Source organism: Sus scrofa, chromosome 13 (genome assembly GCF_000003025.6).
Source record: "Sus scrofa isolate TJ Tabasco breed Duroc chromosome 13, Sscrofa11.1, whole genome shotgun sequence".
In the NCBI taxonomy this organism is placed as follows: domain Eukaryota; kingdom Metazoa; phylum Chordata; class Mammalia; order Artiodactyla; family Suidae; genus Sus; species Sus scrofa.
The window spans coordinates 39,045,568-39,068,044 of record NC_010455.5 but is presented as its reverse complement, the minus strand read 5'-3'; the positions used below and the strand labels follow the sequence as shown (position 1 = coordinate 39,068,044).

The 22,477-nt window shown below is 39.6% G+C and overlaps 1 protein-coding gene across 4 annotated transcripts in view; it reads left to right on the top strand.

Moving 5' to 3' along the window:
• HESX1 (HESX homeobox 1) overlaps positions 1 to 21,084 on the top strand; it is a 41,966-nt gene extending 20,882 nt beyond the window's left edge. For 2 of the 4 annotated variants that reach the window (XM_021069007.1, XM_021069006.1), the window contains 4 exons: positions 19,366 to 19,644; positions 20,151 to 20,350; positions 20,632 to 20,733; positions 20,832 to 21,084. In XM_021069007.1, coding sequence (XP_020924666.1) covers positions 19,488 to 19,644; positions 20,151 to 20,350; positions 20,632 to 20,733; positions 20,832 to 20,930 — 558 coding nt within the window. In that variant the 5' untranslated portion in view covers positions 19,366 to 19,487 and the 3' untranslated portion in view covers positions 20,931 to 21,084. The remainder of the gene's footprint in view (positions 1 to 19,365; positions 19,645 to 20,150; positions 20,351 to 20,631; positions 20,734 to 20,831) is intronic. The other 2 variants (XM_021069005.1, XM_021069004.1) reach the window with 1 other exon arrangement.

The following is a 22,477-nucleotide window of genomic DNA, read 5'->3' as shown; positions in this document are numbered from 1 at the left end:
ATTTATATTTACAAAGGTAGAGAGAATATTAACTGTACATTATTGTATTTCTCTTCATCTGAGGTAATGAATATATCCATCCCTCCAGTTGAACACTTAACATTTTGCAACACTTGCTTCAATTATCTGTTTTATTTCTTGTTTTCCTTAAGTATTTTAAAGTAAGACCCAGAAATCCTGAAATTTCACCTGTAAATACTTTAGCAGCATATCTTTTTTTTTTTCTTTTTATGGCCACACCTGCAGCATATGGAAGTTCCCAGGCTAGGCTGCAGCTGCGGTCTACGCCACAACTACAGCAACACTGGATCCAGGCCACATCTGTGACCTCCCTCAGCTTGCGGCAGTGCTGGATCCTTAACCCAGAGCCACAACAGGAACTCCAAGTAGAATATCTTTTAAAAGGATATTTTCTAAGAATATAACCATAATCACATTATCACACCTAACAAAATTAATTACTATCTTCTTAACCATGAGTTTCTTGAGGGCAGATATCATTTCATCTCCTCGGTACCTCGTACATCCCTGATGTATGCTGGAATTTAATAAATGTTTGTTGTGATTCGAGTTTGTTTTTAAGTTGATAAGAACCATGACATTTATCCTCCAGAAACAATGTTATAAATAACAATCAGGTTCTCAGGTTAACTGACAACTCTCATTTAATCTGCAATGATTAGATTAAATGGCACTGAAGTGTAGGCCTGAGCCCCTGGGATCCCTAAATCCTAAACTATTTTATCTTTGATTATTGAGTCTGGGGAAAACCTGAGTCTAATTTAGCCTCACTCCGGGTTTTCTTATTCCCACTGTCATTCTGGAGAGGACATAAGGACAAGGACTAGACTGGGTGGGAATACTCACTGCTAAAGATTTTTTGGAGGGAGGTTGGCAACATCCACCAAAAAAGGATATATTCTTCAAAGAAACATTTTAGTAGAAATACTCCTGGAGTTCCTGTCGTGGCACAGCGGCTAATGAATCCGACTAGGAACCATGAGGTTGCGGGTTTGATCCCTGGCCTTGCTCAGTGGGTTAAGAATCTGGCATTGCTGTGAGCTGTGGTGTAGTTTGCAGATGGGACTTGGATCCCATGTTGCTGTGGCTCTGGCGTAGGCTGTTGGCTGCAGCTCTGATTAGACCCCTAGCCTGGAAACCTCCATATGCCGCGGGAGTGGCCCAAGAAATGGCAGAAAGACAAAAAAAAAGAAGAAAAAGAAAAAGAAATACTCCTGCATATGGGCTAACAAGGTATTCATTGTTTGTTATCGTTTTAAAAATTGGAGACAAGCTTAGTGCCGTTATCAGGGGTGCAGTTCAATAAGTTATGGTTCTTCCACCTGATGTAGCACCAAGCGGCTCTTGAGGAATGAGGTAGAACTATTCATGCTCATGTCATGTCATGTCAGTGTGGAGGAGCCACATTGCAGAATAATACATGTGTCTGACTCCATACGGATAAAAACATCTGTGTGCATCTACCTAGTTATGTCAAAGCATTCTAAAAAGCCAGGAAGGAGATGCACTAAACTGGTGGTAGTGGTAACCAGTGGGTTGGAGAGTAAAAACGGAGTAGAATTGAGGGAGATTATCCTATTTTACACTATGTAGCATAGTACTAAATGAATCTTTTAAAAAAATAGAAATGCATCTGTGTTTTGGATGGTTTTATATCAAATTTTTTAAATCAACAGCTTGATATTTGCAAGGCACTATACTGAAAACAATTTTGACCGATTTGAGAATATAAAATTATAAAGCTGTACTCTTTTCTTTTCTTTTTTTAGGGCCATACTTGCAAGCATATGGAAGTTCCCAGGCTAGGGGTTGAACCAGAGCTGCAGCTACCTGCCTACACCACAGCCACAGCAATGTGGGGTCCAAGCCGCATGTGACCTGCATCACAGCTCATGCAACACCAGATCCTTAATCCACTGAACGAGGCCAGGGATCAAACCCTCAACCTCATCGTTCCTAGTTAGATTCGTTTCCACTGAGCCACGAGGGGAACTCCTATAATGCTTTTGGAATATTGTAAATAAGGTGAATTTATTCAGCAAAGCTTTACTGGATATCTCCCATGTGATGTGCACTGTGATGGGTACTGGATAGAAGTGTATGTGAAATAGTCCCAACTCTCCTGAACCTTGTAACTGCTGGGAAATATAGCATGTGTCTCAAGTAACAGCACTGACTGATTTGGACCTTAGGAACAGCAGAGTGTCACAGATGTGAATTGTGTCCCAGGATTTTAAAATTTTTAATTTTAGTTTCAGATTTTTACAATGAGTCCCCCATCTCACTTTTTATTGAATTTTAGTTAGACCATGTAATGTCTAATTTGTGGATTACCCTGGAGTATATATAAGGTAATATATAAGTACTTCATTGAAAACTTTTACACATTAAAAAATAGTGATGGAGTTCCCTGGTGGCCTAGCAGTTAAGGACTCAGTGTTCTCACTGCTGTGCCTCAGATTACTGCTGTGGCATGGGTTCAATCCCTGGCTCAGAAACTTTTTCATGTTGTGGGTGTGGCCAAGAAAACAATGCAACAGTAGTAAACACACAGCATTTACATTCCCTGACCAGTTTACAAATTCACCTCTTCCTAGTCCCATCCATCTATCTATCCACTTATTTACTCATTCAACAAATACTTATTGAGTATCTACATTGCTCTAGGTGATACTGAAGGTGTAATAGTAAAAAATTATTTTATCATATTTTATTTTATTTTGTCTTTTGTCTTTTTAGGGCCTCACCCGTGGCATATGGAGGTTCCCAGGCTAGGGGTCAAATCGGAGCTGAAGCCGCTGGCCTACGCCAGAGCCACAGCAACATGGGATCCGAGCTGCATCTGCAACCTACACCACAGCTCATGGCAATGCTGGATGTTTAACCCACTGAGCGAGGCCAGGGCTCAAACCCGCATCCTCATGGATGCTAGTCTGGTTCATTAACCACTGAGCCATGATGGGAACTCCAATATTTTACTTTCATTTATTTACTTATTTTTGGCAATGCCCCATGAAATGCAAAATATCCCAGGCCAGGGATCAAACCCACGCCACAGCAGCAACCCATGATACAGCAGTGACAATACCAGACCCTTAACCACTAGACCACCAGGGAACTCCTAAAGTATTTTATTTTAGAAAACACATTTTGACATTTAAAAACATTGGTGGTCTCAAATAGAACAGTGTAATTCTAGGCAAAAGTAAGGGGCAAATGTCATTAAAATTGTGCTTATTGTGTTTCTTTATTATGCTCATAGACCATAAGAATAATAATTATATGGTTGGTTTATAAAGATCTCTGTGAACCTAAGACATTGGGCCTTTTTCCTGATATTAGACCAAAAAAATGCCATCAAAACTTAGGTTGGAAGGTCCCATCAAGGCTCAGCAGAAATGAATCTAGCATCCATGAGGACGCAGGTTCGATCCCTGGCCTCACTCAGTGGGTTAAGGATCTGGTGCTGCCGTGAGCTGTGGTGTAGATCACAGACATGGTGCCGATCTCGAATGGCTGTGGCTGTGGCATAGGCCAGCAGCTGCAGCTCTGATTCGACCCCTTGCCTGGGAACCTCCATGTGCCACAGGTGTGGCCCTAAAAATACAAAAGAAAAAAAAAAAAAAACCTAGGTTGATTTACAAGTTACTAAAGCAAAACAAAACATAAATCTCTCAATTTTTACTTTATCTTGTACATATAGATGTTTAAAATAAAGACTACAATTTTACAATTCCTACAATCTCTTCTCTTCAATGTCAGTATGTCAGGCTTTTATTTTTTAATCTCAAAATAAGTGTTGAAAGATATTGAGGACTGATCACATACAAAGTTTCACAGCCTTTTTCTTAATTGATCCTTACACATTTATGTTTATATTGTGAGATCATTGATGAAGATGTTACAGTGGCCATTAATTGATAAAGTCAATAGAACAGGGACCTTGGAGGTAGAAAACTCACATCAAGATTCTTCCGCTTGCTAGTTGATAACTTCTGCAAATTACAGCTGAAATCTGAGTTAGTTTTCTCAGCTAAAAATAAGGGAAGATATGTTAAAGGATTAAACAAAATACACTAAAATGCTTTAAAAGCTATAAAGCACTATACATATTTTGTATTTGTATTCATTATAACATTACTCTAGGTAAATAGCACTTATTAGAAACCAGCAATACACATTATATTAATGGTGAAAAACTGCTTTCATGTCAGGAACAGAACAAGGACATCTGTTTCCATCATCACTATTTGCAACATTGTTCTGTACTTTCTAGACTAGCATTGTCCAATAGAACTTTCTGTAATAATGGAAATATTCTCTGTGCTATATAGTATAGTAGCCGCTGGCGACATGTGGCTACCTCAATTTAAATAAATTACAGGAATTCCCATTGTAGTTCAACAGGTTAAGAACCCAGCCAGTGTCCATGAGGATATGGGTTCAATCCCTGGCCTCACTCAGTGGGTTAAAGGATCCATCATTGCCATCACCTGCTGTGTAGGTTGCAGGCATGGCTAGGATGGGGTATTGCTGTGGCTGTGGTGTAGGCTGGCGGCTACAGCTCTGATTCTACCCCTCCTAGCCCAGGAACTTCCATATGCCACAGATGCGGCCATAAAGTAAATAAATAAATAACAACAAAAATTAAAATTTAATTGCACCAGCACTTACACTAGCCATATTGCAAGTGCTCATTAACCACATGTGGCCAGTGGCTACCCTGTTAGATTGCACAGACATAGAACATGTCCATCATCTTAGAAAACTTTATTGGATTAGGAGTTCTACAATTATAGAATAATGTTTAATTATGATCAAATATCTATCCAATCCATTTTATTTTTTATGCATTTTAAAGTAAGTTACAGGAGTTCTCTTGTGGTGCAGTGTGTTAAGGATCTGGCATTGTCACTGCAGCTACTTGGGTCACTGCTGCGGCATGGGTTCGATCCCTGGCCCAGAAATTTTTATATGCCATGGGTGCAGCCAAAAATATAAATAAATAATGTTATAGACATCAATATACTTCTCCCCTAAACTCTTCAGCATGTGTATCATTAACTATAGTTCAGTACTTGTTTATGCTTTAATAGATAAAATTTTACATGAAATGAATAAATCTTCAAGAGTATTAATCAATGAGTATTGACAAAATACATCTATGTAATCCAAACTCCAGCAAGATATAGAACATTACCATCACCCCTCAAGTTTCCTGATCCTTCTTCCGATTCATTCTCCACTTCCAACTCCACATTCTGGTGTTTTCAATGTAAACTAATTTTATCTGTTCTGGAACATTGCATAAGTGAATTTAGCTTCACATATTCTTTTGAATAAGGCTTCTTTGACTTAGCATAACATTTTTTGAAATTCATCAATGTTGTTGCATATATTGATAGTATATACCTTTTTGTTGCTGAGTTGTATTCTGTTATGTAATTTTACCATAATTTATCCACTTACTTATCAATAGACACCTAGTTGCCCTTTTGAGCTAGTATCAGTAGAGCTTCTATGAATATTCTCACCAAGTATTTTGTGAACATGTTTCATTTTTCTAGGAACAGAATTGCTGGATCATAGCAAATGTTTAATTCTTTGCCACTGATATATTTAATTAAATTGATTTTTGTATATTTACCTGTATAGTATGACTTTGCTTAATTCAGGTATTAATTTTAGTAGTTTTGTATATTCTTAAATTTTTTCTATATAAACAATTGTATCATATGTGAAAAGAGATGTTATCTTCCTCCTTTCTGATCAATGTGACTTTATTTATTTATTTTGCTTTATTGCACTGGCTTATAAATATATATAGTGATCAAGAGAAGTGTTGAAAGTGACCATCATTCCTTTGTTCCTAATCTCAAGGAGAAAGTATTCGATATTTACCACTATGCATCTGCTAAAGTGATCACATGATTTTATTCCCTTTTTCTATTAATATGATGAATTACGTTGATTTTTTTTTCTTTTTTGGCTGCCCCACAGCATATGAAGTTCCCGGGCCAGGGATGGGATCTGCGCCACATTGTAACCTACACTGCAGCTACAGCAGTGCTGGATCCTTTAATCCACTGTGCTGGACCAGGGATCGAACCTGTGTCCTGGTGCTGCAGAGACATCACCAGTCCCATTGCACCACAGTGGGGACTCCACATTGATTGATTTTTGAATGTTAAACTATCTTTGCCTTTCTTGTAAAAGCATCTCTTAGTCATAATGTATTATCCTTTTTATATATTTCTATATTCAGTTTGCTGACAGTTTGGGGTTTTGGGGTCAGTGTTCATGAAAGATCCCTGTCTGTAATTTTTTTGAAATTTTTGTTAGGATTATTAAGGTCTCATAAAACAGGCTTAGAAGGGTCCTTCCCCTTCTATTTTCTCAAAGGGTTAGTTTAAAATTGGTGTTCGTGTAAGATTTTCTTTAAATGTTTGATAAACTTCAGCTGTGAAGTTATCTGGGCCTGGATTTTTCTTTGTGGGAAAAAAATTTGATAACCAGTTCAATTTTTTTAATAGATATATAACTAGTCATATTTTATATTTCATTTTGTCTCAGTTTTGGTAATCATATTTTTTAGATATTTTTCTTTTTCACATAGTTGAATTTATTGGTATAAAGTTGTTCAGAATATTCTTTTATCTTTTTAATGTTTGTAGTCTCTGTAGTGATATCACCACTTTATTCCTAATATTGGTATTTTTTTTTTCTTTTTATGACTACATTTGCAGCATATGGAAGTTCCTGGGCCAGGAGTCAAATCAGAGCTGCAGCTGAGGCCTTCGCCACAGCCACGGCAATGCCAGATTGGAGCTGCATCTGCTATCTACACTGTAGCTTGTGGCAACATCAGATCCTTAGCCCACTGAATGAGGCCAGGGATTGAACATGCATCCTCACAGAGACAATGTCAATTCCTTAACCTGCTGAGCCACAATAGGCACTTCTAATATTAGTAATTTGTTTTCTCTCTTTTGTTCTTGATCAATCTACCTACCTATAGATCAATTTGTTCCCTTTCCAGTTTTTATGATGGAGCTTTGTAGATAAATTATCTAGTGCTGCACAAATCACCCAAAACTTAATGGTTTAAAACAGTAGTATTCATTTAATACCTCTCACAGTTTCTCTGTGTCAGGAATTCAGGAATTACTGAGATACCCAGTCTTGTCTTGGAGTGTCTACTAAGATTGTGGTCAGATGTCATTTGGGGCTTTAGTCATCTGAAGGTTTGACTGGGGCTAGAAAATTCACTTCCCAAGTAGCTCATTCACATAGCTGGCAAGTGTGTGTTGACTCTTGTCAGGAAACCTCATTCTCCTCTCCATTTTGGCCTTCCCTATACATGTCACGGTGGCTGGCTTCCGCTTGGATAAAGAACTATCCAAGAGACCACAGCAGAACCTACAATGCTTCGTAACACTTAAACCTGGAAGTCACACATGTAACTTTGTTGTAGTACATGTCTGCTGGTGCTAAATTCTCTTAGTTTTTGTTTATCTTAAAAATCTTTATTTTGCCTTCATTCTTTGAGGCTTTTTTTTTATTTTTGTGGTGGGGGTTGATATAGTATTGATTGAAATCTTTTTTAAAGAGCACTTTGAAGATATTTTTCCATTGTCTTCTGGCCTCCTTTGTTTCTTTTTTTTTTTTTTTTTGTCTTTTGTCTTTTTTTTGTTGTTGTTGTTGTTGTTGTTGCTATTTCTTGGGCCGCTCCCGCGGCATATGGAGGTTCCCAGGCTAGGGGTTGAATTGGAGCTGTAGCCACCGGCCTACGCCAGAGCCACAGCAACGCGGGATCCGAGCCGTGTCTGCAACCTACACCACAGCTCACGGCAACGCCGGATCGTTAACCCACTGAGCAAGGGCAGGGACCGAACCCTCAACCTCATGGTTCCTAGTCGGATTCGTTAACCACTGCGCCACGACGGGAACTCCTCCTTTGTTTCTGATAAGAAATCAGTCAAATCTTATTATTCCTTTATATATAATGTGCCTTTTTTTTCTCTGCATGCTTTCAAAATTTTCTCTTTACCTTTGGTTTTCATCCATTTGACCATGATCTGCCTAGGTATAGTTTTCCTTGTGTTTATCCTGCTGGAGTTCTTTTTTTTTTTTTTTGTCTTTTTGCTATTTCTTTGGGCCGCTCCCGCGGCATATGGAGGTTCCCAGGCTAGGGGTCGAATTGGAGCTGTAGCCACTGGCCTACGCCAGAGCCACAGCAACGCGGGATCCGAGCTGCGTCTGCAACCTACACCACAGCTCACGGCAATGCCAGATCGTTAACCCACTGAGCAAGGGCAGGGACCGAACCCGCAACCTCATGATTCCTAGTCGGATTCGTTAACCATTGCGCCACGACGGGAACTCCCGTGCTGGAGTTCTTCGAGCTTCTTGAATCCATAAATTTATGTCTTTCACCAAATTTTGGGAAATTTCAGCCATTTTTTTTTTCCTGCTATACAGCATGGGGACCAAGTTACACATACATGTATACATTCTTTTTCCTCCCATTGTTCTGTTGCGATGTAAGTATCTAGACGTAGTTCTCAATGCTACACAGCAGGATTTCATTGTAACAGCCATTATTTTTTGAAATATTTTTTCTGCTGTATCTTCTCTGTTTCTCCTGTAAGTTTAATTTCACATATATTAATGTGCTCACACTCTAAAATCTGCCTCTCATGTGGTTGTCATCAGCCGAAATTTCTCTTCATTCATTTTGTTATTAGCTAAGATGTTCGGAATTTTCACTATGCATGCCAGGTTTAGGTGTCAGCCACAAATTTGGGTAGAATTTATATGCAGAATTTGAGGCCCTTCTCTATATCTCTTTCCTTCCTAGGATTCACTTTCACTTCCTAGCTGCTGTGGTCACTCTGAACTCTCTCCCTTTGTTCATTAAGCCAGTAAATCCATGAATCATTCCACACAATGCTGTCTGGTGCCTGCCTTCAGACAAAAAGCCATAAAATGGCTAACTCATCCAGTGCTATTCACTTCTTCCAGGTGTCTCCTCTTTTTCAGTTTCTGCCTATTCTTGGCCACTTTCCAGTACTTCTGGATAGTTTTTAAAATATTTTATCCAGGAGTTCCCATTGTGGCACGGCAGAAACAAATTTGACTAGGAACCATGAGGTTGCACGTTCGGTCCCTGGCCTTGATCAATGGGTTAAGGATCTGGCAAGGCTGTGAGCTGTGGTGTAGGTCACACACACGGCTTGGATCCTGAGTAGCTGTGGTGTAGGCCAGCAGCGGTAGCTCCAATTAGACCCCTAGCTTGGGAACCTCCATATGCTGCAGGTGCGGCCCTAAAAAGCAAAAAAAATTAATTAAATATTTTGTCCAGAGTTTATAGTTTGTATCTTTGGGATATAGGTACAATAGAAGCTACCTCACCATTACTATAAGGAGAGCTGGAAATGCCTTTTTTAAAGGCAAAAACCATAAAGGGTAAGATCAATACATCTTACTATATGAAACTTCATTTGACAAAAGACAGCATCAATAAAGTAAAAACATAAAAAGCAAAATGTGGAAAATATTTATTATGTACACCTAAGAGTTATTATCTTTGATATATGAAAAATTCCTATTCATTAAGAAATGACCACAGGGAGTTCCCATCATGGCATAGCGGAAACGAATTCAACTAGGAACCACAAGGTTGTGGGTTCCATCCCTGGCCTCGCTCAGTGGGTTAAGGAACTGGCATTGCCATGAGCTGTAGTATAGGTCATAGACATGGCTCAGATCCTGTGTTGCTGTGGCTGTGGTGTAGGGCAGCAGCTGTAGCTCCAATTCGCAAGTGCGGCCCTAAAAAGCAAAAAAAAAAAAAAAAAAGAAAGAAAGAAAAGAAACAACAACAAGGAGTTCCCTGGTGGCCTAGCAGTTAAAGGATCTGGTGTTATAACTACTGTGACTTGGGTTGCTGCTGTGGCACAAGTCTGATCCCTTGCTTGGGAACTTCTGCATGCCATGGGCACAGTCAAAAAAAAAAAAAAAAAAAAAAAGAAAGAAACAACAACAAAAAATTACCCCAATTAAAAATGGGCTGAGGAGTTTCCTCAGTGGCGCAATAGGATCTGGCAGCATCTCAGCAGCAGTAGGATGCAGGTTCTGTTCCTGGTCTGGCACAGTGAGTTAAAGGACCCGGCATAGCCATAGCTTCAGCATAGGTTGCTATTGTGGCTTGGATCTGATCCCTGGCCTGGAACTCCATATGCTGTGGGGCGGCCAAAAGAGAAAAAAAAAAAAAAATGGGCTGAGGACATTCTGTGGTCTGAATGTTTGTGTCCCCCTCAAAATTCACATGTTGAGATACTAATGCCCAGTATGTTGGTATTAGAAAGTGGGGCCTGGAGTTCCCGTCGTGGCGCAGTGGTTAATGAATCCGACTAGGAACCATGAGGTTGCGGGTTCGGTACCTGCCCTTGCTCAGTGGGTTAACAACCCGGCGTTGCCGTGAGCTGTGGTGTAGATTGCAGACGCGGCTCGGATCCCACGTTGCTGTGGCTCTGGCGTAGGCCTGTGGCTACAGCTCCGATTCGACCCCTAGCCTGGGAACCTCCATACGCCACAGGAGCGGCCCAAAGAAATAGCAAAAAGCCAAAAAAAAAAAAAAAAGGAAAGAAAGTGGGGCCTTTAGCAGGTGATTGGGTCATGAGGACAGAGCCCTTGTGAATGAGATCAGTGCCTGTATAAAAGAAGTCCAAGAAAACCTCTGAGTCTCTTCCACCATGTGAGGCTGAAAGGAAAAGTATGCAGCCTAGGAGAGGATGCTCACCCAACCATGCTGGCACCCCCAATCGAGGATTTCCAGCCTCTAGAACTGTGAGAAAATATTTTCGTTGTTTATATGCCATCCGTTTTGTGGCATTTTGTTACAGCAGCCTGAACAAACTAACAACATAAACTATCATTTCACAGAAGACACGTATTGGCTAATGAACGAAGAAATAAATGCCAGCCTTACTTGAAGGAATGCGAAAGGAAACAATGAGATTCTTTTACCTCAGGTTAGGGGGAATTTAAAGTGTTTATAATAGCAAATGTTGGTGAGGGTGTGGATAAGGCACTCTCATGACTGTATCCAAAATGCCTTTTAACTTATCCACTGAATATATTTATCAAATGATATATTTTTCCATTTTATCCAAAATCATTTATTTTTCCATTTGGTTCTTTTAGAAATCTTCCCAGTCATTGCCAATAATTTCTTTTGGCTTGTCTCTTTTTAGGACTCTAACCTTTAGAATCCTTAAACTTTCATTAATAGCAATTGTGTATTCTGTACCTGATAATTTCAGTATCTGAATTTCACTTGGATCTGTATTAGTTCGGGTATAGATTTGACTGCTATACGAGACCCCAAATAATAAGACAGACATTTCTCCATTCACCTACCTAGTCCATTGATGGTATGGAAAAATCCAGTCCTCAATCAACACTGTTCTCAGCTCCCTCTCTCTTATTACACGGCCATCCTTAACATTTCACCAGCTCCTACCAGCTTGTCCGCAGTCCAGACATCAGGAAAAAGAAAATGGGAACAGGAAGGGCCCAGCCCTAACTTTCAAGATCAGGGCTTTAAAATTATACCCATTGCTTCTGCTCACATTTCATAGGTGGGAAGTCATTTGACCGTTCCAACATGAAAGGCAGTTTGGAAATTGTAGTTGCTAATCTTTATCGAAAAAGTATATTACTAGTGAAGAGTACAGAATGGATATTGCGAAACAACTAGAAGGCTTTGCCATATGGTATAAATCTTATTTCTGATGATTTTTTTCTCATGGTGGCTGACCTCATGTGCTCGCTGATCTTTAATTGTGAGTTTATATTTGCTTACTTTTAATCTCTAGGAATCCTGTGGACCTAAATTAGGGAAGCTTCAGAGAGGATTTGGTCTGCTTTTGCAGGAAAGTAATATGTACAGTCCTGGCCTAAAGTGAGAGTCTTTAGTTCAGCTCCCCTATCTACTGCTAGACTGAGGGTTAGAAGCCTGGTTTCAGTGATGCTAAGGATTTTTGCTGTTATAGGTGACCTTATGTTTATCATTTGGTTACATATCACTGCTCCCAGTTCTGATTTCAGTTCTTGGTTGGTTTTTTGTTGTTTTATTTGGTGAACAAACAGAATTCTCCTTATTTTTTGGGATCTCAGCAGTGCATTTGAAGGTGTGTTTTATCCAGGATCCCATTCACTCTCCAGTTTACTTCAAGTACGGCTTTTCTCTCTACCCCCTCTAGTTTGCCCAAGTTGACAGTAACCCCCTTGTTAGTAAAGCTAGTAGATACATTCCTATCTTCTTCTTACTCAGTTTCTCAGCAACATTGACACAGCTGACCATTCACTTATTCTTTCACCTAGTATGCGCCAAGCACTATTTTGGGTGCTAGAATAAACAGAATAGACAAAAATCTTAGAGATAAACAATAAACAGATATATAACAAGGCAAAAGATAGTACATGCTTTTAACAAAAATTGGAGCAGAGCAAAGGGTCTCAGGAGTCCTGAGAGGCTGAAATTTTTAAAGGGGAGGAAGAGGAGTAACCTTATCGAGAAAATGATATTTGAGGAAATACTTGAAGGAGGTGGTGGAGTAAACTATGAGAATATGTGAGGGAAGAAGATTCTAGGTAGTGAAAGCAGCCAATGTAAAGGCGTGTGGCAGGATTGGTGCCAGGTATTTTCAGGAAAAAGAGAGGCCCAGTGTGGTTGGAACAATGAGCCTGGGAGATGGGAGATAAAATCAGGTAGGGGAGGGGGAGGGCAGATCATGGAGGACCCTAAAGGCCCCTAGAAAGACTGACTTTTGCTGAGAAAGGAACCCATTTTTTGAGCAGAGTTATGGCATGAACTGACTTGTTTTGTGTCTTTTTGTCTTTTCCAGGGCCGCACCCTTGGCATATGGAGGGTCCCAGGCTAGGGGTCCAATCAGAACTACAGCCGCCGGCCTATGCCACAGGCACAGCAATGCCAGATCTGAACCGTGTCTGCAGCCTACACCACAGCTCACGGCAATGCTGGATCCTTAACCCACTGAGCAAGGCCAGGGATCGAACCTGCAACCCCGTGGTTCCTAGTTGGATCTGCTAACCACTGAGCCACGACCAGGAACTCCAGGCGTGAGCTGATTTACTGTGTTGTTAGAGAAGCACAGGGGATCAAGGTTGGAAGCAGGAAGACTGCTTGAGATGCTCTTGTTGCCATCTTTCTTCTTGACCCTTTTTCCTCTCATGGGTCAGCTGCTATGTCTCCCAGTTTTTCTCTTGCCTTACTAGCTGTTTCCTTCTCCAGTTCCTTCTCCAGCACATCTTCCCCAATTTCCAAATGTTGAAATACCTTAGAGGTGGTTCTAAGATCCTTCTTGTATCTAGGTCTACTCACTAAGTCATCTCATGCAAACCTTTTATTTTATTTATTTTTTAAATTTTTTTAAAAAATTTTATGGCCACACCCACACCATATGAAGGTTCCTGGAGTAGGGTTTGAATCTGAGCCACAGCTGCAGCAATGTTAGATCCTTTAACCCACTGTGCCCAGCCAGGAATTGAACCCACGCTTCTACAGTGACCCAGGCCTCTGCATTCGGATTCTTAACTCATTGTGCCACAGTGGGAACTCCATATTTTTAAAATATTTTAAAAAACTTTTATTGGGTATAGTTGATTTACAGTGAGTGTTGTATTAGCTTCATGTTTACAGCAAAGTGAATCAATTATACATGTACATATATCCATTCTTTTTTTCCCCCATATAGTGTATTATAGAACATTGAGTAGAACTCCCTGTGCTATATATAGGTCCTTGTTAGTTCTATCTTTTTTTTTTTTCTTTTTTCTTTTTTGGCTGCCCCTGTGGCATATGGAACATCAAGAGCCAGTGATAAAATTCGAGCCAGAGCTTCGACCTATGCCGCAACTGTAGGAACACCAGATCATTAACCTACTGCACCTGGCGAGGGATTGAACTGGTGCCTCCGCAGAGGCAGGCTGGATCATTAACCCACTGTACCATAGCAGGAGTTCCTCTGTTTTATATGTAGAAATGTACATGTGCTAGTCCCATTCTCCCAATTTATCCCTTCCCCACCTAGTTTCCCATCTGGTAGCCTTAAATTTGATTTTGAAATCTGTAAGTTTGTTTCTGTTTTATAAGTTCTTTCTTATCATTTTATTCAATTCCACATGTAAGTGATCTACCTCTGGCTTTTAATGGTTTTAATATCTATGATTTGTGCTGGTGATGCACAAACTTAGAAATTCAGCTCTGAGCTCATACTTGTCAATCCAGGAGCTTGCTATCCAAACTGGAACTCTTCATTTCTCCTCAAACCTTTCCTCCACTAGTCCAGGCTTTCACACCCCAGTAACTGACATTATATTTTCTCAAGCCAAGAAACAGCCATCCTTAATGCCTCTCTTGCCCTCATTTTCACCAATCCATCAGCAAGATGTGTTTTTCTCTCCTTAAATGATCCATTTCCTCTACCATACTGTGTGTCACATAACCTCAGAAATGTCAACGGCCTAAGCAATGAATATTTATTTTTCTTACAAAACTGCAGGTAGATTGGTCTTTGGGTGAGTTTGCCTGGGTGTAGCCTACTTGATTGCAGGCCACAGGATGTCTACTCTATGTGTGTTCATTCTGGGGCTCAGGCTGAGGGGCAGCAGCTACTTCAGGGATGACCACATGGTGATGTCAGAAGCTCAGAAGGGCAAATCAGGCAGGCTGGCACATTTCAAGCTTTTGCTTCCATCACTTCTGATTGGCTGAAGCAAGTAACATAGACAAACCCAAACCTAAGGGGTGGGAGGTATATCATATCCACTATGATGCACAGCATAGGGGTGGCTATATAATATATTATGGGGAATGGGACTAGTTATTCAATTACTCAGTCTCCCACAGCCTGCTGAAGAATTGTACCTCTCTCCAAATCCACTATTAGCCATCATCTGTTGCCCCTAGACAGTTAGCTGTTTTCACCATACCTAGAATAGTGCCTCACACATGGTATATTCTCAGTAAAAATGTATTGAATAGACAACACCTAACTGATCTCCCTCGTTATACTCATCCCTTTTCAGTCTCTTTCCACATAGCAGTCAGAGTGGGGTTTTTAAGACATAAATCCTATCAGAGATTAAAAAAAAAAAAAGTATATTTGGAAGTTCCCCTGTAGTGAAACGGGTTAAGGATTTGTCAGTGTCACTGCTGTGGCACAGGTTCAGTCCCTGGCCCTGGAACTTCCACATGCCACAGATGTAGCCCCCAAAAAAAAGAAAGAAGAAAAGAAATATATTTGGTCTTTATTTCCAGACACACAGCTATGAAATTCTTAGAATTTCCTGAGTGAGGTGAGTGATAGGAGCATCTTTTATTCTAATGACACAAGTCTTGGTGGGCTTCTAGATAACTTCAAGATGGGGGCTGGTCACTAGAAAGACCAACCTTAGATCAGAGGCTTTTAACTCTCAGCCCCACCTCCCAGCCTCAGGGGAAGGGAGAAAGGCTGGAAATTGAGGTGAGTCACCAATAGCCAATGATTTAATCAGTGGTGCCTATATAATGAAACCTCCATAAAAACCCTTAAAGGACAGGATTCGGAGAGCTTCCAGGCTGAAAAAAAACATTGAAGTGCTGAGAGGATGCTGTGCCCAGAGAGCATGGAAGCTCTGTGCGCCTTCCCATACACCTTGCGCTATGCCTCTCTTATATTTGACTGTTCCTCAGTTGTATCCTTTGCAATAAACCAGTAAATGTAAGCAATGCTCCTTCCTGAGTTCTGTGAACCATTCTAGCAAATTATTGAACCTGAGAAGGGAGTCTTGGGAACTCCAGATTTACAGCTGGTTGGTCAGAAGTGCAGGTGGCAACCTGGGGCTTGCAACTGGTATCTAAAGCAGGGGTAGTCTGGTGAGTCTGAGCCCTTAACCTTGAGGGTCTGCACTAACTTCAGGTAGTTTGTGTCAGAATTGAACTGTCGGTGTCAGCAGAGAATTGGAGAATTGCTTGGTATGAAAAACCGACAGACATTTGGTGTCACAAGCGTTGTGAGTAGGGACAGCTCAGACCGTCTTATTAGTCCCAGTTTAAAACCCTACCCTGGCTTCTCTTTGCCCTTGAACTCCTTACCATGGTCTTTATAAAGGCATCCATTATCCAGCCAGGTTGGGCTCTCCAAACAATAGCGTCTGGTACCACTCACTTCTTTCTGGCTAACTGCCCTTTTCTTCTTCAAATATTCTAATGCTTTTCAGCTGCAAGACCTTTATACTTGCTGTTCCCTCTTATTGGAATGCTTTTTCTTTCTTTTTTTTTTTTTTCTTTCCTTTCTCTTTTTTGTTATGGGCGCGGGGCTCGTGTGCAGTGGCTTGATGTGGGATCTCAGTCCCCAGACCAGGGATTGAACCTGGGCTGCAGTGGTGAAAGCACCACAGCTTAACCACTAGACCACCAGGGAACTCCCTGCAGTGCTTTTTCTGAAGATCTTGGCATCCTAGCTTTATCTCATCCTCAGCTTCAGTTAGAATGTCACCTCCTTAGAAAGGCCTCCCTGACCATCAGTACTTTAGGACCCTCTTCCACTCCACCTCCACCCCTGTTATGTTTTATCACCATCACCAAGTTTACTCCTTTCAATATGTTTGTCACTCTCTGAAATGACCTTGTTTTGTTCATTACTAATCTCTAGCACCTAGAATGGTGTCTAAGACTGTTAAGTGATCTATAAAAATTTGTTGAATGAATATATGAGAAAACATTTCCTCCACATTGTTTTTGACTGCACCCCACGGCATGCGGAAGTTCCCAGGCCAGGGATCGAACCCACACAGTTGTGACTTGCGCCACAGCTGTGGCAATGATGGGTCCTTAACCCCTTGTGCTGTACATGAGCTTGGATTTCCTCCACATTTTTCAAGAAATTCTTTGCTATCTTTTATTTTCATCTACTCATCCATATATAAAATGGTATTATGTAAGTTCAGATAAAATCAGCTCAGGAGGAGTTCCCTGGTAGCCTAACAGGTTATGGATCCAGTCTTGTCACTGCTGTAGCTCAGGTCAGTGCTGTAGCATGGGTTTGATTGCTGGGAACTTTGCATGCTGTAGCAAAAAAAAAAAATCAACTCAGGAGAAATAAAAATATTGTAATGTCCATTTTGATAAAGAAACTGGAGGACTCTAACATATGGCACAAATGAACCTTTCCACAGAAAAGAAACTCATGGACATGGAAAACAGACTTGTGGTTGCCAAGGGGGAGGGGGAGGGAGTGGGATGGATTGGGAGCTTGGGGTTCATGGATGCAAACTATTGCCTTTGGAATGGATTAGCAATGAGATCCTGCTGTGTGGCACTGAGAACTATATCTAGTCACTTATAATGGAGCATGATAATCTGAGAAAAAAGAATGTATACATGTATGTGTAACTGGGTCCTTGCTGTACAGTAGAAAATTAACAGAACACTGTAAACCAGCTATAATGGGAAAAAATGAAAATCATTATAAAATTTAAAAAAATAAAGAAAAGGAAATTTGGGACTGGCATTGCTTCAGCATGTGTTGTAGTATCCTTGCAACGTGGGCCTCTAGGGCACTCACTCATCTGTGGGTTTGAAAGTCTCAGTGAGGCCTCCTTCCAGGTCTCTTTACTTTCCTGGCTCACCTTTTTCCTTTAACCATTCTCATCACTGGTTAATGTACAAGATAATTTACTTACGTACAATTATTGTTTGTTGCCTGTCTCCCCACCCCCACCCCCAATGACATTGTGAGCTTTGTGGGCTCATGAAGGCAAGGATTCTATTTTGTTTTTTCTGGTACTAAGTAGATGTTCAACAAGTTGTGGAGTGAAGGATGAATGAATGCATGTTTCAGAGGAGAGAAAGGAATCTGGAAGATCCTGCATCACTTTCTCAAAGCTTTCCCAGAGTAAGGTCACCCCCACCATTGCACAGTCTACCACCCAAGACACTGTAGGCAAAACCTCTATGAGGTATAAATATTTACTAGTTTATTTATCCTCAGAATGGCTTTACTTGTATATTTATAAATCTACTTGTGTGCCTGTTGACATTCTGTATGTGAATCCTTTGTTCACTTTAGAGCTCTCCTAAGGAAGAATTTAGCTTAGTATTTATGATGTCATGCTAGGAAGTAACATCATGATAACAGTCAAATCTAATGACATTGAGCTCCATCCAGAGGCTATATCCTTTGAGTACAGACCACTTTTCCTCTTCCCACAAAAAGTGCCCAATAGTTGTTTAAATGCTGTATACAGCTGAGCACTTAAATTTATCAGCAAGAAGGTAGTGGAAGAAGAATACAAGAACTAAGTGTCACAACTTTTGTGGAAAGAGGCCACTTCAAAAATCTTCCCAATTAGCAGCTGTGTTTCTCTCTTAATTTCACACTTTCTTAGGATGATGAAATTAAAATATTCCCTTCTGGGTTATTTTTCACAAACTTTATTTTTCTCATGATACCCATCCTCATCCCTCAAAAAATGAACAGGGAAATTTTTCTTTAAGAGATATGGTAAAGTATGTTTTTTTTCTTTGAAGCAAGTAAGATGGGAGAGATTCTTCATCTAGTTTGAGTAGTCATGCTTTCAAGTTACTTGGAGGTGGTCACATATGAATCTTCGTATAAACTTGTATTCTCTCTCATTTAAAAGAAAAGATGAAAGAAGAGAATTAGTTCATTAATTATTTAAAATACTTGGTGCAACTGTTCCTTATGAATTAATCCAGGCACTTGGAAGACAATTATACTCAGTGTTAATAACTCTGCCAACCTTTTCCAGTGTGCTGCACTCCAAATACTATTGTGTTTCCATTGACAACATTCACTATTACATATGCATATGAAAAGAGGTATTTTCATCGGAACTGCCGTAATAGCATTAAGAGATTATTATTTTTTCCAATTTCTTTGGAAGAAAATACACTTAAATTAGATTATTTATAACTTGACTGCTCTCCTATCGTGCCTGTACATTTAGGGAACTGGAATCCATGAAAGTATAAACTTCAGAATGAAAAAGCATGATTTTATACATTAATGATTTCAAATAAAAGAGGAGTGCTAGTGTGTGCATCACTTCCTTCGAGAAAGTTAAGTCTGTGCTCTGCTTAGGAGAGATAACACTTTTTGTCCCTGTAGGTGGCCCCCCTGGTGTAGCCATTAGTTGCTAATTACTTGCAAACAAATAAACAATTAACTCCTGGAGCTGCTGGCTAGGCCAGTGTTCATTGACATGCTAAAACTTTCTAAGACAGGATTTTAATTAGTGACGTTCTAAATCCAGCCCCCTTGTCGGCAGAGCCTTAAGGTGAACTGCAGGAAGGCCCAGCCCTGTACACGTGGGGCAGAGCCAGCCCAGGAGGTGCCGAGAGGCCAGAGCTGTAGCTCTCTGCAGCCCACGCGGGGATGTCTCCCAGCCTTCAGGAAGGTGCTCGGCTTGCCGAAAGCAAACCCTCACCCTGCTCCTTTTCGATTGAGAGCATCTTAGGACTGGACCAGAAGAAAGACTGTGTTCCATCAACGAAACCCCACAGGCCCTGGGCAGATACCTGCAGCTCTTCAGGTATGCCACAACTTAATGTCTTAGATTATTTATTAATTTGTTTGCAGTGTTTAAATTGGCCTTTAAAAATACTACACAGACAAACTGCAGTTTCATCCAATTACATAACTGAAGTGTCTTGTACTTCTGATGCCTCCAGCTGAGTCCTATGGGAAATACAAATATCAGCTTTAGATGCAAGTGGGTATGAAGTTCACCCACAGGAAATGCTAAGAACCTTAATTTACTTCAGAAGCTATCTAGGTTTATTTGCCATATCAGATATTCAACATCTCTTTTCATTGAAAAATGACATTCAGAGGCCAAAATGTGTCCTCTATCAGCAAGGCAGGGCATTCATTTTTGTTTGCTTTTTGTGTTTTGGTTGATGAAAGGTCAATTCTCCTGTAAAGCACAGAAGAGCTCTACTAGGAAAATTAAAGACAAGTTCCTAAAATTACTTCGTATAGAACTTTGTGGAATATAGAATTGGACATCTAAGATGGGATTTATTTTTCTGTTTTTAGGGAAAGATGTTAACTTTTGTCTACACGTCCCGAGTCTTCCTGATGGAATCTCATTACCTTGTAATGTGGATCACTCAGTGCCAGAAGAAGGAGTTTTGAAATGTGAAAATTACTTTTCAGCCTCAGAAAGACTTTCTTTGAAAAGAGAATTGAGTTGGTATAGAGGCCGAAGACCCAGAACTGCTTTTACGCAAAACCAGGTAGGAAGTTTTTCAGCCAATAATCATAATACAAAGACTTTAAGTGACACCCTGTTGGGCAAAAGCCCATTCACTTTGGGATCTCAGTTTAGAAGACTTCTTAATGAAACAATAGAGTCTCTCTCTCTTTTTAACAGTTTCTGGATAGTACTTTTTTTAAAAAAAAAAAAGCATGCAGATTAATTACCTAAATTTTAAATGCAGTTATTTTGCTGTACAAATTAAAGTCTACTGGACATACCAAATATCAACATTTTAAATAACTCTTTCCTTATTCTTAGATTGAAATGTTGGAAAATGTCTTTAGAGTAAACTGCTATCCTGGCATTGATATCAGAGAAGACTTAGCCCGAAAATTGAATCTAGAAGAGGATAGAATCCAGGTAATTTTCAAATATAGTTGTTAATTGTGGTGGTTAAAATATTAAGAATTTTAAAAAATGACATTTCTAAGATCTATTTTATTTTTCCTCAATTTTAGATATGGTTCCAAAATCGGCGTGCAAAGCTGAAAAGATCCCATCGAGAATCACAATTTCTAATGGCAAAAAAAAGTTTCAACACTGATCTCCTGGAATAGATAGAAAACTAAACATTTGAAATTATCTTCTAATTGCAGAATGTGAAGAATCAATGGAAATATCCAGTGTTAAAAATGTGATGTTTTCTTTTCTGTTTAATCTGAATAATGTCATTTTTTTCAGAAAATATATTGTAAATAATTACTATTATTATAACATGGTACCTGTTATACTTGGGCACTTTTAGTTACAATAAAGGCCTTTCCTGTATATTTTAATAAACATTTTCAGAAAAAGCCAGCTATTTTTTGTAAGCAAATTTAATCTAATAGATTAGTTTACTAAAATCAGTACATTCATGACTAACTGACCCCACAGGCTGGATTCCATTTATAAAGTAATTCAAGTCAAATAATCTGAAGAATGGCACAAAGATGTACATTTTGAAAACATGATTATACTTAAATATAGTACGGAGTAGGATTTATTAATTAATCTTTTGTTTTTCTTCATTTCTGGCAGAAAGCAGTGAGAATTTTTCACTGCATATCAATACAAACCCTTATAGCATTCTATTTTCAAGTTTTAGTGTTTTTTCAAAAAGCAAAGTTATACCAGAGTAGATGATATAAAATCATCTGTTGTCATATTCATACTATTAGTAACTACAGTGCACAAAAGAATTGAGATGCAAATAAATGCAAATTTTAAAATACTTATCTTGTTCATTTAATGTTGTGTTTTACTTTCATTCCTCAAAGTGAGAATAATCATCTGGTTTCTATCTATTTCCAGTTTAGTGATTTCCAATCAACTATATATTTTCTGGAGTTTCAGTTGTGGCTCAGCAGTAAAGAACCCAGCTAGTATCCATGAGGACACGGGTTTGCTCTCTGGTCCCACTCAGTGGGTTAAGGATCCAGTGTTGCCCTGAGCTATGGTGTAGGTTGAAGATGCAGTTCAGATCCAGTGTGGCTGTGGTACAGGTCAGCAGCTGTAGCTCCAATTCCACTCTTAATCTGGGAACTTCCATGTGCCCTAAAAAGCAAAAACAAAAAACAAAAAAAAAAACAAAAAAAAACAACCAAACAAAAAACCCCCTGTATTTTGTTATAAGTACTATGTTGACTGAGTAGGTAGGATAAATGTCCTGCTTTATGTGTATGTTCTGATGTTGTCACTGGAAATAATTAGGGCACTTTCTGGGAGAAAAACTATTTTGCCTTTGCCATTGTATATGTCAGTTAAAGGTGAAGATAGGATAAGATGCCTCACAGGAGAATCATACCATTAGAAATCTGAGTATTTGTTTTCCAGTTAATTAATGGAAAGCCAGAATGGGTGTTCATTTTGTTATGAGCTGGAGGATGCTGACTTTGTTTCCTGAAAGCTGCACTTCATCTTTGCCCATTTGGATTGAATTCTCCCTTGCTTCTGTTTTCTTTCCTTCCAATTCCTCTGCCATTCTCTTCTCTCCCAGTAGTGACTGGAGTAGAAGGTTCTTGTTGAATTCTTGAATCTGCATTATATATATTTCTTTTCTTTAATTTTGTTTGAGAAAGACTAGGGGAATTTGCATCTTATTGCTGAGGAAAAGTTGCACAAC